Below are 15255 nucleotides of genomic sequence, written 5' to 3'. Positions count from 1 at the left end.
TATATTGCTTTATTTCTGTACATCTAACTGTAGACAACTAGTTGTAGGTTACTAACGAGGACTGCTGACTTAACAAACTCAAATCATTAAAACGTAATAAAAATGTTGTAAATATATTTTAAACATTGAACATACTTTGATATATATGTACATATTTGTTATAGGTTCGTGAATCGACCAGTGGTCGAGTCTTATTCCGACGAAGGAAAAATCTGTGAAAGTGAGTTATAGTCCCACTTTTAAATCTAATATTTTTGGGATGAGAATACATGCAGTTTTATAAAGGTTTTACAAAATAGACACAAGTACTTGAAATTACATTCTATGTTGGATTATGAATACCGAATATCACCCTTTTAGCTTGGTAGCCTAAGAATTAGGGAATAGACACCCTAATTGACGTGAATCCTAAAGGAAGATCTACGGGCACTAACTCTCCCCATACTGGCAAATGGTATGCTTTAGTACTTCGAGTTATTAATACAGATGGATTTCTGTTTTGGGGATATTCTATATGCATTTTGTTAATGTCGGTTACCAGGTGTTCAACATATGAATGATTTTTATACAGATTGTATGTTATTGAAAGATGAAATCTTGTGGTCTATTATTACGATTTGACATATATATAGGTTAAACCTCTAACTCACCAATATTTTTGTTGACGTTTAAAGCATGTTTATTCTCAGGTGATTATTAAGAGCTTCCGCTGTTGCATGCTAAAATATGGACAAGATTTGGTGTCAGAATGCTTGTATAATATTGTTTAAAACTGCATTTGAGATTTACTTTGTTGTAACCTATTAATATTGTAAACCAATATGTATTGGTCGTGTGTAAGTGTGATATTTTTATATTATCAAATTCTTGATAATCTAGGTGGTGTCCTTTTAACCTTGTCAATAAAATAAAGGTTATGGTTTGTTTTTAAAAACGAATGCAGTCTTTGAAAAACGTCTCATATAGAGGTCAAAACCTCACAAAGAAATCAATTAATATGAACGTTTATAATCGATATGAACGGGACATTTCAAATGAAATCAATAATGACAAGTTCAAAAAAGTACACTGAATCAAGACATTCATCATGTGTAATGTTATCGAAAAATTACTATAAATTCCAAAACAAATCCAATTTATTTGAAAACTTACTTGAATATAGCTCATTAAAGAAGCCGACTTTCGTAACAACAGGGACACAACAGCCTATATAAGAAAACAAAGCTTCATCATGTATCTAAACAAGTAAAAACCAATATCTCATAAAGCAGGCCTTCGTAGCAGTTACTTATTGAAAAACATGAAGTGCAAAAAGTAAGTTCATACAAAGAAGTGCCTTTTAAGTTGTAGAACTTGTTGTGAATGTTTATGCTCACTTGAACTCAACCCTACGCACCTACATATTCAACATGAATAATGTAAATGTAATTTATTTAATCAGTTAGATTTTAATCGATAATGAAATTAGTGGAGCATACAAAGCAAAAACAGGAGGTCAATTCACATGTGTTGATTAGCAAAATTCATATAAACAAGTTAGAAAAAATAATCTGAACAAATATGAAATCATGATTTTTTTTACCTCAGATCACGATTACTTCATGAAAATTGTTAGAAACCATGTTACTAACACTCGCAAATCATCATCTTAACATGTAACGACACATAGCCTTTGGATTTGATTAATGAAGATTCAGTTGACTTTTTGAATTCGAAATTTAACTCATAAATTCGAGCTCAGATCTAGATGTTAGGATCTGAAAATCTGTAGTTAGTATCACCATATGTTCATCAATTTGATGTGATTTTTGATGTTGTTAATCATGAAATAATGATTGACGAAGGTTTTGTTGATGTTAAGGGTCTCAGATCTGTAATTTTTGTGTGTTTAGGTTCATTATATGAAGATTTGAAAGATAATTATGAATTTGAATGAAGATCGAACAAAGTTTTGAGTTTGAACCCTAATTATTTGGGGACAATGAACCTAACAAAATGTCGAAACTACCCTTGGCAGTGTAATTTAATGAGACGGGAATAAGGAGGCTGAACATGGGAGGTTGAATACATGTGAGCTGTTGATCAAAAAATGAAGGGTGAGATTATCAACTTCCCCCTTCCCCCCAAAAAATCACTTCCCTCTTGATTAAATCTATATATATATATATATATATATATATATATATATATATATATATATATATATATATATATATATATATATATATATAGTGTTTATTTTGTGTATGTGTTAATTGAAAGTTGTATGTATTGTATTGAATATAAGCAGCAAGAGATGCAAAGGAGATAATTGAGAAGAAAGGTGTGAGTAGTAAGAAACAAATGATAGCTAAAGCTGTTGAAAATAAGAGCAGTTCTTCTAAAGAAAAAAGCTCATCTGAATCTGAGGAACAAAAGGTAAAATATGTCTACTACATTTGTTAGCTTATAGATATGATATGATATGATATGTCTATTATGTTGATTTTTTTATTCTCTGTTGTAGCAGGGTCTTAATAATGATTTTTCTATACACACGAACCCTTTCTTAACATCATTGCAGGAACCTAAACCTACTTAGAAACGATCAGTTTTTAGTAAACCAGTTAGTAAGGACAGTTTGGAAGAATCTGAATCTTCTGATGAAAGTGATTCATCAGATGATGAACCTCCAAAAAAACATTCTAATATGTTTGTGCTACATGGATACTTTTGGCTAACTTATGTTCTCGTTATACACTACTACACACAATACTGATTTACATGATGTTTCCTAAGTGTGTTTGTAAGTTGTGCAGGAGGAACTAAAGAAGCCAGTTGCTGTTGCAGCAGCCACAAAGAAGGCTGAATCAAGTGATGAATGTGTTGCAAAGAAAGCTGAGAGTTTCCATTTAATTAGCTCTAAAGAAGTATGCTATTCATTTTTTCATCTTATTTGTCATTATAAACATTTTATTTTGCTATATAATTCAAAAATGTCTTTGTTGTTTAGGACGAACCAACTCTTGCGAAAAAAGCTGCCAAAGTTGAAGAGGAAAGTTTCGATGAAGAACCAGCAAAGCCAGTTGCTGTTGCAGCCAAAAAGAAGGCTGAATCAAGTGATGAATCTGCGAAAAAAGCTGAGATTTCTAATATGGCAGGAAATAAGATTAGCCCAACAACAGAGACACATCCCAAATGGTCAAATGGTCTAAAGACTATCTATCAAATGTAGGGATGACAATGGCCACCCGATCCAGTGGATATCCATTCGATCGACTCGCTTCGTGATGGATATGGATGAACCTAAATGGATATGAATACGGATATGGATGAACCTAAATGGATTTGGATATAGATATGGATATGGACATGGATGAAAAGTTACATCCATATATATATCCATTAACACCCGTACATATATAAATACAATAATATAGATATATGCATACATATTTACTATTATAATTGTATGTACCGTTAAATTTACATTCTACTTTCAATCTTATAATGAAATAACTATAATATTTGACAATAAAACACATATATCTAACAAAATAAAGATATAAGTTACATATTCAATTTTTTATAATTTATGTTTGATAGTATATTAAACAAATTGTGTTATATACTTAATAAATATTACACATTTTTGTGGATAGATTTTAATCATGTCATTTTATATTTGTTTTCGTTATACTACATTTTAATTTTTATCACATGTTATAAAATATTATAACATTTTTTAAATATCCATTGAATATCCATTAACCCGCTTAATTCATTGGATATGGATATGGATGGATGAATTGAAATTAATGGATATAGATATGGATATGTATATGGATAAACAAAAACTAAATGGATATGGATATGTATACGGCATCACTCAATCCATATTCGATCCATTCTCATCCCTAATCAAATGGCACGTGGGAAATAAGAAGCAGATGAAGTTAGTTATTATGTTTGTTGGAGTGGTTAGGGCTAATACTTAGTGATAAATAGATGTAATTCAGTTGTAATAGCTATGAATTCTTTTAATAAAATTCTAATTCTGTTCTTCCCTCTTAAATTCTGTTGGAGATTCGGCCATCTTGAATTAGGTCATATCATTTTGGTGTTTTCATTGTTCTTCAACGAACAATGGTAAAAACTTCATCTTCTCAAGGTGAATTGTTGGAACAATTTACAGAAAGAATCATTAAAGCGCTGCAACCTTTGATCGGACAAACAACGCAATATCAAACGTACCTCCAATTCAACCTCAATTTGATCAGCTTATGTAACCAAAGAAATTGACACTGGATTTTCCCAAATTCAGTGGTGGCGGACCTCATGAATGGTTGTACAAAGCTGGAAAGTATTTCGAGTTTCATAGATTTACAGAAGGTCAAAAATTGATTTATGCTTCTTTACATTTAGAAGGATTGGCTAGTAGCTGGTTTTAGTGGATGAAATCCACAAATCAAATTTAGGCTTGGTCTGATTTCACTATTGCTTTACAGGTACAATTTGGACCATCTGCTTATGAGGATCCAATATAGAAGTTAATTGGGTTAGTGCAAAAAGGCTTTGTACACGATTATCAATTAGAATTTCAATCTTTATGTTGTAAGATTAGAGATATTTTGATAAGACATTGAAGAGTTGTTTTATTGCTGGCTTAAAACCTGAATTTAGAAGAGAAGTCAAATCAAAGATGCCATTTTCATTAAGCCAACGAATTGATTTGGCTAAAACGTATGAAGATAAATTGAGTGACAAGTCTGGGTATAGTTCTTGGCTGAATAGAGGCAGTGGTATTTTACCACTTCCAAGTAATAGCAGAAGTAATGACTCCAATGTGTTGAAAGCACAACCTGCACGAAATCCAAGATTTGTTAGGCAATTATTTGATATGGAAAGGGCAAAGAAAGAGGCAAAAGGAGAGTGCTATAATTGTTATGAGAAGTGGCATCGAAATCATAAATGTGCAGTGTTGCATATTTTAGATTTAGAAGATGAAGATGATGCTATTGCTGCACAACAGTTAATACCTTGTGATGAGGAGAACAATTGTTATCATCAGTATGGGCAGCCCGCTATTAGTTTACATGCTTTATGGGGGCAATCTAACCCACGAGCACTTAGAACATTTAGAATGGAAGAATCACTAAGTGGTAAAAAGATACAACTTATGATTAATAGTGGTAGCAGCCATAATTATATTCAAGAATGAATGGTGAGATACTTGAATTTACCATTATACGTTTCAGATCAGTTTCATGTGATGGTAAGAAATGGACATCACTTGCAATAATGGGGAAAATGTAGAAATGTAAATATTAGCATTCAAGATTATGTATTTCAAACAGATCTGTTTGTGATAGATCTTCATGGTGTAGATGCAATTTCAAGGAGTTCGTGGATGGAAGAGTAAGGAGATGTCACTACCAACTACAAGAACAAAACTATGAGTTTCAACAAGGATGGTAAAATTGTGGTGTTACAAGGGATACATAATACTTCAATGGAGGCTATTTCCGGAAGACAATTTAAAAGGGTGGTTAGAACAAAAACTACAGGTGGTTGTTATATGCTTTGGATTCAAGAAAAGGTAAACAACATGGAATGCAATTCTCATGTCTTAGAGAAAGATGTCATGAAAGAACCATTAGCAACTCCAGCTAATTTAGATCCTGCAATCACTAGTGTATTACAATACTTTTCTGATGTCTTTGATGAGACAAAACAATTACCACCCACACGTTTTCTAATTCACAAAATCAATCTAATTCCTGATGTTTCTCCAATCAATGTGAAACCCTATGGATACCCTCATTTTCAGAAGAATGAGATTGAGAAACAAGCAGATGAAAAGTTCAAAACTAGAGTGATTCAACTAAGCACCAGTAGTTTCAGTTCTCTAGTCCTTCTAGTAAAAAAGAAAGATGGTTCTTGGCGATTTTGCATTGACTACAGGGCTCTAAATACTGTCACTTTGAGGGACAGGTTCCCCGTACCTACTGTAGATGAGTTGATTGATGAACTATTTTGGTGCAACACATATTACTATTTGTTGTCACTTATGACCATTCTTTTTTAGCCAAAAAATGCGTTAAAGTTGACTTGAAGGGTTTTCAACCCATTTAACCGTTCAGTTTTTAAAGCATACCCATTTGACCTGTTAGATATCAGATGTAAACCCTTATCTATATAATTGCGTTAAATGGACATCTTTATGTTGTATGAATAGCAGCATTCTTATGTTGTATTTGTCGTCAAAATGTCAATGGTGTATAGGGTCGTCTTTTAGATCACGACTGCAACTTGTGCCTTTCAGTATTCTTGAATTGCAATTAATCTTCTTTCAAGATATTCAACTTATAAAAAGTGGCATATGAATAGTCAATGAATTGTGCTACAATTATTCTATAAGCCAAATGATTGGTAACAATGGGGTAAGATCACAAGGTTAGTATTTTATTATTTTATTTTATTTTTTTAAATAGCTCTCGATGTTTAAGGTGTAAGAAATTTCTTCTATAATTTGATATGTTAGCATGTTAATTTGGGTTTCTTTTCTTCTGTGTTAATCTCTAGGTAGTTGAGATTGTACAGCCTTCAGAAGGAACATTCATGATAGCAACACTAACTTAACCCTATGAATTTTGATTTGGTATCGTAGGCTCATGATTTTCAGGTTCTTGTCATGCTTCTCATAACTTTCATTCTAAACTCTTTAGCATGTACATATTAAACCAAATTACACCTTATCTCAAACTGTTGTTTTCTTTATCATGTCATGCTTTTGTTCCAAACTCAGAAGTAGCGATTACAGCTGCTTTTAGACAATTTAAGGTATTCAACTTCCGAAGAGTGGTGTATGGGGTGTTAACGTACTGGATTGGTAACGATAGTAATTGCTTTGATCGTTTAAGTCGTATTCACCGTTTGAAGGACAATCAATTGTTCATCTCACAAATTCAAGGTACTATGCTTAATTTATTCTCTGAATTCGTTTCATTTATGGGCTGACGTTTCTAGAATGCGTTCATTATATTTTATTCCCACTCTTTACATTTCATTATGTTTGATTACCTCATTAGACAAGCATATAAAAGTTAAAACCACACATTTTTGAAACAAACCATATAATGATACGGGATTTGATGAATGAAACATGTTGAAAATCAACTGAAAGTCCTAATACAATGATGGAATTTTAATACAAATAATGATATAGGCATCACAACAACAATTGGTCATTTATACCATCAATATGTAGTGATATAATGGTTGAAACGTATCTAACCCATTTACTTAAATGGGGAAGGGCAAGTTTATTTAATACCCACATTGGTCATTTCATGCTTCAGTCGTGAAGGATCCGAATGGATATAGAGGTTGAAAGAAGAGAAGTAGAAGAAAAAAACAAACTTGTATGTGTCTTCTGGAATTTCACGTTATCGCCAACATAATGGAATAAAGCGTGGCAAAGAATGTTTACTCAGTAACATACTTGAAGAACATGTTTTTTATCTGCTACATTTTTTGTAAATTAATAACTTTAAATGATATAACATTTTCTGTTTACTTGATGCACAACGATACTTGTGAGATTGTCCTAATTATAACTTCATATGATACAACCAATGGCGAAGCCAGGGGAGGGGCAGGGGGATGTTGGGCTTCCCTGTTAGGCCCAAGTGGAATAAGCAACTAGTAGTTCATTTAATTAGTTTTTATCAGGCCTCCTCTACTAATGTAGGTAACTATTACGGAGTAATATAAATCTGACCCAAATCAAGTCCAATTATGTTAACTAGGTTGAATATTTAATATGAATCTGGCCCATTATTTGAAGATTTTTTTTTCTATTTCTTTTAATTAATATCGAGTAATAAATTTGGAAGTGAGGTTAAGTCACATGCATAATTATAGCTGCAATATATAATCATTACTATGTCAATTGAACTTTAATTGAACAACTTGCTTGACATAATTGAAGAGATAGCTACTAAAGTAAAACAATCGTCTAGGCTATAATAATTTTAATAATATACCTTGATTGAATTCATTTTGTGCAACTTCAAGAATTAGCTTCATCATGCAATATAAATGAAAATTGTTGCTATCGTATGAATATTTTCACTTTCCTTTTATCTATTGATGTCCTATATTTTGTGATTTTGTATTTATTAACTTTCTTTTGGCTACTTATTAGAAGGAATACATTAAACTTGAACTTTATTGAATTTGTAACTCGACTAATTAAGCCTACCCTATCTTCAAATCATAGCTCCGCCTCTAGATAAAACATTTTACGTTTCGATTTAGTTTGATCATAAGTCCCCCGTGCAACGCACGGACTCCTAAATCTAGTTATAAAATAAAAAGTAAAAAAGAAGGAAAAGGGAAGAGATCTGTTGCAAATTAATAATTTTGACCAAAAATGTCGTCCTCAATTATGCTATGTGAAGAAAAATACGAGGGCGAAATGGGTTACAACTTCGGAGGGCGGTCCAGGGCAGCATGAATGCCAACGGTGATTTGGGTTGAGGGCGGAAACCGTTGGGAATGATCTTATGGATCGGTAAGGATCTTCCTTAATGGAACGTGTTACGCTCTAGTTTTATCAACAATAAATTTATATATCTCCATCAGTAAAATATCATTATTTTTTTAATTATTACAATTATTTTTATAACTAGTGAAATAATCTGTGAAATCACGGGTTTGTTTAAACGAAATAGTTTAATGATATGTTTTAGTTATTAAGTGAATGTAAATGCTAAAATCATTTAGTTTAATGACCCGTGGAACTACGGATTTCGACTAAGAAATTTGTCGTTGTTTTTACAAACATGTTAAGACATGTATTTTCGCATACAAATTGACGTAATTAATCCCGTAAAGAGAATCCATATTTGAATATTAATAATTTAGTAATAAATAATTATAATTATAATTATAATATAAAAATTTAAATAAATAACAATAATAAATTGAATATTTATATTTTTAATAATAATTAATAATTATTAGTAATAATAAATGTCTCTTGAAATTTTTTTAAAGATTAAAATATAATTATTATATAAAAGTTGTATAATATGCTTCAAAATTTGTACATGTGTTTATTGGGTGTTTTGTAAAGATTATACATGTTGTTTAATAATTTGTACATATGATCATGGGGTGTTATATGATTGTACATAATGCTTCAAATATTGTACATGTGGTCATGAGGTGTTATATGATTGTACATAATGCTTCAAATATTGTACATGTGGTCATGAGGTGTTTTATCAGGATGTACATAATGCTTCAAATATTGTATATATGTTAATGGAGGTGTTTTATCATAATGTTGTACATAATGCTTCATATATTGTATAATTAACATGTTAATAATTTATTAAAAATTAATTATATTAATGACATCATCATGGCTTACAATTTTTCTTTTTATTTTTGAATTTTCTTTAAGCTTAGATAATCCTTATTTATGACATTATCATTTTAAATTTATAATAGATACTATAGATTATAATCTATATAGTAATATATAAAGCTCTAAAATGATGATGTCATCATTAAGCTAATTATCTTTTAATTTTCATATTGATGATGTCATAATTTTATTAATTTAATTAAAAAGATAATACGAAATCTTTTATAAAAGGAAATATTAATCTCTCCTAAATTATAAAATCTTCTACAGACACCCAAATTTTAGAGCATATTGTACAACTTTTATATAATAATTTTATTTTAATTTTCTATAAAAATTTAAAAGGCATTTATTATTACTAATAATTATTATTATTATTAAAAATATAAATACTTAACTTTGAGCGAACTTTATTATTATTATTATTATTATTATTATTATTATTATTATTATTATTATTATTATTATTATTATTATTATTATTATTATTATTATTATTATTATTATTATTATTATTATTATTATTTACTTTTAATATAATAATTATAATTATAATTATAATTATTATATTATTAATTTTCAAATATGTATTATTTTTACGAAATTAATTACGTTATATATGTATGCGAAAATATATGTTTCTATATATTTGTAAAAACAACGACAAGTTTCTTAGTTAAACGGGTCATTAAAATAAATAACTTTAGCATTTACATTCACTTAATATCTTAAACATGTCATTATATTGTTTCGTTTAAATAAACCCGTAATTTTACGGGTTATTTCAATATAATTATAATAATTATATTACATTTAAATTTAATGTTTAATTTGTGGAGTAATAAAATATTGGAACGATGAGAGTATTTGGCGCGCGCGTGTTGATTGGAACATGTCGTGGGTGTTTGTTTCCTAAGATTTTATTTAACAATTTGCCAATTGGCAATTTGGATTTTCGTGTTAAATATGTTTTCTTATTTTCACTCTTTACTCCCTTGTAGTTTGGTCGGCCTTTAATATTCAACCAACACTTATGAGCAATATGTCATGTATTGCCCGTCTTACACTTATTTAGTATAGTCTGATGATAATAAGAGATGGTATTACAATCATGTGATTCTATGTTCAATATTAGTTTGGAATAAATGTATATAACTACTTGCCTTGAAGAAAAAAAAAACTTAAAATTAAGGTTAGCCTCGAATAATATAATTAATATTGCTATTGTTTTGTATTTACTAGTGATGGATATAGATACATTTCAAAACGTTGATATAATCTAAAATTGTATGTCATAACTGATGTTAAAATGGTATAATGGGATTTCATGTTGCAACTGATTAACTCTTTCTATTGGTCTAAGTTAATTTCAAGAAAACTTAACAAATTTTTTTTTTTTTTTTGAAAGACAAGTAATATATATATATATATATATATATATATATATATATATATATATATATATATATATATATATATATATATAAAACTAGCGAGAAGCTAGACAATATACGGACACGATTCAAGAAAAGCGACCTACAAAACAACACAACCTACACGACAAGAGACCAACACCAACAACACACACACGACAAAATATTCCGAAACAAAAACACATGAGACTACGAAGATAAAACCAGCAAACACATCGGTGAACGAAAGAAAACGAAATCTACAAGACTACATTGAGCCTTCAACGTCAAACAAAATTTATGAGCCACGAAATGTAACTACGCCATTGTCAGCATCTTTCAAACTCGCGATCACCCTTTTAATTATAGCTTGCTCGAACCATCTACATTGATCACAATACCTTTTTTCCCTTAACATATTTATATGGTGACTTTCTTTTAATTTTTTAGTGATATTTTTAAACCTTCGAAAAGAGGGATGGATATAGATTCCATTTAATGCGTTTCTTGTTCTGAAAAGGTTGAACTTTGCCGGCATTTGTTCTTCGATTGCAAAATTTCCAACTTGATGTGGAACTGTATTCGAATATGGATAGACGATGCTTCATGTTCATTCTTTCTTTTCAGTATTTGATTCAATGGTATCATAACAAGAGACTTAATAACGAGTAGAGTGAAAATTTCATGCTATTGGGGCGGCAACTTTTGCAACATTTGACGTTCTGTCTTTTACGACCCAAACAACTCGAAGAATGATTGTTCTTTTTTTTTCGGGCAAAGCAAAACATTTTTATTAATTAACAAAGTACATACAAAGGCAGGGAGAAAACCACAGCCCAAAACCAATATCACGAAGAATGATTGTTCTTTGATTTCATTCAAATGTAATCTTTTTCTTTTTTGTCAAAAATAACGACAAGTGTACTATTAAGACATATTCATGGAAAGATAAAACAACAACAACAATAACAAAACTCAATCCCACATATGTGGGGTATGAGGGAGGTAAGATAAAAGGCCAACAAAAATACAACCTACCATGGCTAGGCTCGAAACAAGAAGACTGACCTCCAAAAACACAAGCAGTTACCGTTATCTACAACCAAGTCGAACCATTCATATGTATTCCTTTTCTTGGTTTAGGTCTAGAGGTAGTAAAGTGTCTAATGGAACACTAGGCTCATTAAGTCGTTATAATTTTATTTTTTATTTTTTTGTTTTTGTTCTTCCTAGCCTTCTTATAATTTCTTGATAAAGAGATGTTATTAATATATTTCTACCGTTAAAAAAAAAATATTGATTAAAGGCTAGACGTATGTACTCGTAGTCTAACAATAACACAACTACATAAATGTAGCTTTCGCCCCCAAGCATTGTTAACATGCACTAAAAACACCATTTCCCGATTAGGTTAATGAGCGTTATCACTAGACTCAACCAAAATCATTGTTCGTATGACATCACAATACTCGCAATCCAATGTCATCCCCATTTTCAGTAACTTAATGGGATGTACAGTACATATCATCTAAACGGATAAATAGATGAGTCTCGCTATCCAGGGAAGGAGTTTGGAGTGTTCATCGGTTCGGTTTTCGGGTTGTTCAGTGTATTCGGTTCGGTGTATTCGGTTTTGATTTTTTTTAGCAAAACCGAAAATCGAATTCAGAATGAAAACCGAATCGAAAACCGAATTCAAATTCGGTTCGATTTCTGTTTAAACCGAAAATCATGAAAAAATTCGAAACCATGGTAGTTTAATTGCGGCGTTACTAATGTCTTAGTAATTTACATCCTAAAACAATGGCATACTATTAAATTATCAAAATTTTAATTATTTATTAATAATTACAGCTTAATTGTGACGTCTACTGCTTCCGTTATCAAGAAGACTAGCATAGTAATTTGAGTAAAATAAATATAATGTAGACTATCTAATCGTCATATGAGTGGGAACCTATTTAAACGATTAGCTCCCAAAATATAATGACATTAAAACATAAATATACAAATTATATATTAAAATTTTTGAATTCGGTTTTCGGTTTAACCGAATTCGGAATTTTCAATGCCAAAAACCGAACTGAGAATCGAATTCAAATTCGGTTTCGGCTTTACTCGATCCGAAAACCGTATTTCAAATTCGGTTTCGGTTTTTTTGGTTTGGTTCCGATTTGGTATTCGAGTTAAACGGTTTCAAACCAACTACTGACCACCCCTAAAAGGAGTACATTTATTAATCAGATGTACGCAGTCTAATCAGATTATCTCGTGATGTTTTCGAATTTTTTTTTTTATAGTCACCCTAAAATTACTTTCAGTAAGGTTTAAACATGTGACATTCAAAATGTAATAGGAATTCTAACCACTAAACTATCTTAAAAATGGTTATACTAGTATCATTTAATCCGTTTTAATTTTTCTAAAATTGTGTCAACTAAAATTACCAACATAATTATCAAATTGATAATAACCAAAGGTGTAGAACTAAAAGGCACTAAACATATGGGGAGCAATAAAATAGCCCAAAAATGGAAAAATGTTAAACAAAACCTTTTTTTCGTATCTACTCCGTGGACTTTTTGCAGATCCTCTAAATACAAAACACCAAAAACAACAAACACATCGGAAAACTTTCATCGCCGGCGTTCAACTTAAACTCCCACCTGAAACATTTCACAACATCAATTAATCATACACAAACTAACTTACTCCTTATATTTCAATAATTACAATTATTTTAATAAAAAATGAGTGAAAAAAGGGGAGTATCGATATCAGTACCGTCAACACGGCCGTCGATTACACTTCCGGCACGTTCCACCGTCGACAATTTATTTACCGGCAGCGGTGGCGGTGGTACGGATGCAAGTCCAGGACCGATGACGTTAGTTGCGAACTTCTTCTCGGAGAATGATCCGGAATCCGATTGTCGGTCGTTTTCTCAGTTGTTATCCGGAGCTGTGTTATCGCCCGCGGAGGTACCTGACCGGAGACCGACGACTAGTATGAATTTGTTCTCTGATCGTAAGGAGTCTGTTGGCGGTGGAAGCGTTGACTTTAAGTTCGGTAATAATGGACGGCCGGTGAGTTTGGCGGTTAGTCAACCGGCGATGTTTACTATACCGCCGGGAATGAGTCCGGCTTGTTTGCTTGATTCTCCTGGTTTTTTTCCTCAAATTCAGGTTACTTTTTTTAGATATTTATTTTGTTTCTAAATAGTGTTGTCACTAAAATTATGCTATAAATGACTACTAAAAGTTTAATTGTATGTGTTAAGTCTATAAGACTATAAGTGAATACTACGGATATAATTTATGAATGACAGCATGTGATTTGTATTTTCTTTCCTTTTTTTATTTAAATTTCAAATTATGAATTCATGATCATGTGTCGGTTAAGTGGTGGGGAAGTTGCATTATGAATATTGATTGATATGTGGTAATTGTATGAGAAGTGGGCTATATTAATGAATTATGATGGTTGAATGTATGTATAGTTTACTTGGTTATGATATGAAGAATTTGTTCGAGATTATTTTGTCCCTTTTACTAGCTATTTAATTTAATTAGAATCTGAAGTGAGCTTCATTTTATATAGTTCAAAATGAAGAATTATTTTTCTGTATCATGATATATATGCATTCTTTCTATAAATCTATATAATACTATAATGAAATACTATACTATAATGAACCTTTACCAAAAAAAATTATACTAATACTATAATGCAATGGAAACTTGATGGTTGTGATCTACAATGTTAGACACAGCTTCTTAGATAATCTACAATTAAACCAGTTGATGAAGATGTTGCATTCTTTTTTGAGTTACTTTTGTATTATGAGTGAGAATCACTTTTAAGTGAATTGGTGTGGTAGGGGAATTGAGCCAAAAATGTAATGTAATGTCTAAAATGTGACGTAAAGGGAATATTGATTTTCTAGTCGTTCCAAAAAAGACGCTTATTTATTTTTTGGCCTAAAATGATTAATTTTGTCAAAAATCTTAAATTAAAGGGTATATCACATGATCCATTTTTTACCTTTTTAGTAATTGACCCTTGAAATGACTCGTGGCTTCCTGTATGTTCAAGAGGTACACGTTCTTGCATCTTCACCGCACAAGCAACCTCCAATTCCACGATTAGCCATCTTCTTGATACAAATTGATCACTTTGATTTTGGAACCCTAAGTGGTTGTGCAAGTGATCCGAAATCTTTTAAACCCTAGTTTGCGGTATGTATTGTTTATAAATGATGAACATCGCCTTTAACTGGCGTTATCAAACTAAAAAGTATTAGGTGATATTCCCCTTAATTTTATATCTTGGCAAAAGAGATTAATTTTTGGCATTTGCCAACGACAACCTTAGGGCTTTAATGTGCATAAAGTGGTTATACAATTCAATAACCACCGTAATAAA

General features: G+C 30.9%; 3 protein-coding genes and 1 long non-coding RNA gene across 5 annotated transcripts in view; 3 read left to right on the top strand and 1 right to left on the bottom strand.

Annotated features, from left to right (window-relative positions):
- Positions 1 to 1150: 1150 nt before the first annotated feature.
- LOC139871925 (uncharacterized) lies at positions 1151 to 1814 on the bottom strand. The gene is made up of 3 exons (XR_011766807.1): positions 1583 to 1814; positions 1337 to 1396; positions 1151 to 1206 (listed from the first exon to the last, which is right to left on the bottom strand). It is a non-coding gene; the product is annotated as an uncharacterized lncRNA (long non-coding RNA).
- A 275-nt stretch (positions 1815 to 2089) lies between these two features.
- Positions 2090 to 3454, top strand: LOC139870656 (uncharacterized). The gene is made up of 4 exons (XM_071858436.1): positions 2090 to 2096; positions 2291 to 2418; positions 2799 to 2909; positions 2993 to 3454. The coding sequence occupies exons 1-4, from the start codon at positions 2090 to 2092 to the stop codon at positions 3212 to 3214; spliced, it is 468 nt and encodes a 155-aa protein (XP_071714537.1). The 3' UTR covers positions 3215 to 3454.
- A 637-nt stretch (positions 3455 to 4091) lies between these two features.
- On the top strand, positions 4092 to 7559 carry LOC139872974 (uncharacterized). Of its 2 annotated transcripts, XR_011767221.1 has the most exons (4): positions 4092 to 6435; positions 6565 to 6664; positions 6788 to 6952; positions 7341 to 7559. XR_011767221.1 is itself a non-coding variant. In XM_071860905.1 (3 exons), exon 1 carries the CDS (start codon positions 4682 to 4684, stop codon positions 5198 to 5200), a length of 519 nt encoding a protein of 172 aa, XP_071717006.1. In that variant the 5' UTR covers positions 4092 to 4681; the 3' UTR covers positions 5201 to 6664; positions 6788 to 6952; positions 7341 to 7559. The 2 variants fall into 2 exon arrangements, 1 of the variants encoding a protein (XP_071717006.1); XM_071860905.1 differs by having other exon boundaries at positions 4092 to 6664.
- A 5831-nt stretch (positions 7560 to 13390) lies between these two features.
- Positions 13391 to 15255, top strand: part of LOC139871999 (probable WRKY transcription factor 4) — a 4223-nt gene continuing 2358 nt past the window's right edge. Inside the window, exon 1 of the mRNA XM_071859771.1 lies at positions 13391 to 14015. Coding sequence (XP_071715872.1) covers positions 13581 to 14015 — 435 coding nt within the window. The 5' untranslated portion in view covers positions 13391 to 13580. The remainder of the gene's footprint in view (positions 14016 to 15255) is intronic.

Source organism: Rutidosis leptorrhynchoides, chromosome 10 (assembly GCF_046630445.1).
Source record: "Rutidosis leptorrhynchoides isolate AG116_Rl617_1_P2 chromosome 10, CSIRO_AGI_Rlap_v1, whole genome shotgun sequence".
NCBI lineage: Eukaryota > Viridiplantae > Streptophyta > Magnoliopsida > Asterales > Asteraceae > Rutidosis > Rutidosis leptorrhynchoides.
Note: the sequence above shows the minus strand (reverse complement) of the source record. Positions and strands in the feature narration are given on the sequence as shown.

Excerpts from the sequence above, each read along its gene's own strand:
- LOC139870656 (XM_071858436.1), top strand. Across the intron at positions 2,419-2,798 it reads CTGAATCTGAGGAACAAAAG|GAGGAACTAAAGAAGCCAGT; the intron begins GTAAAATATGTC and ends TAAGTTGTGCAG. Across the intron at positions 2,910-2,992 it reads ATTTAATTAGCTCTAAAGAA|GACGAACCAACTCTTGCGAA; the intron begins GTATGCTATTCA and ends TTTGTTGTTTAG.
- LOC139872974 (XM_071860905.1), top strand. The coding sequence starts at position 4,682 with ATGCCATTTTCATTAAGCCAACGAATTGATTTGGCTAAAACGTATGAA.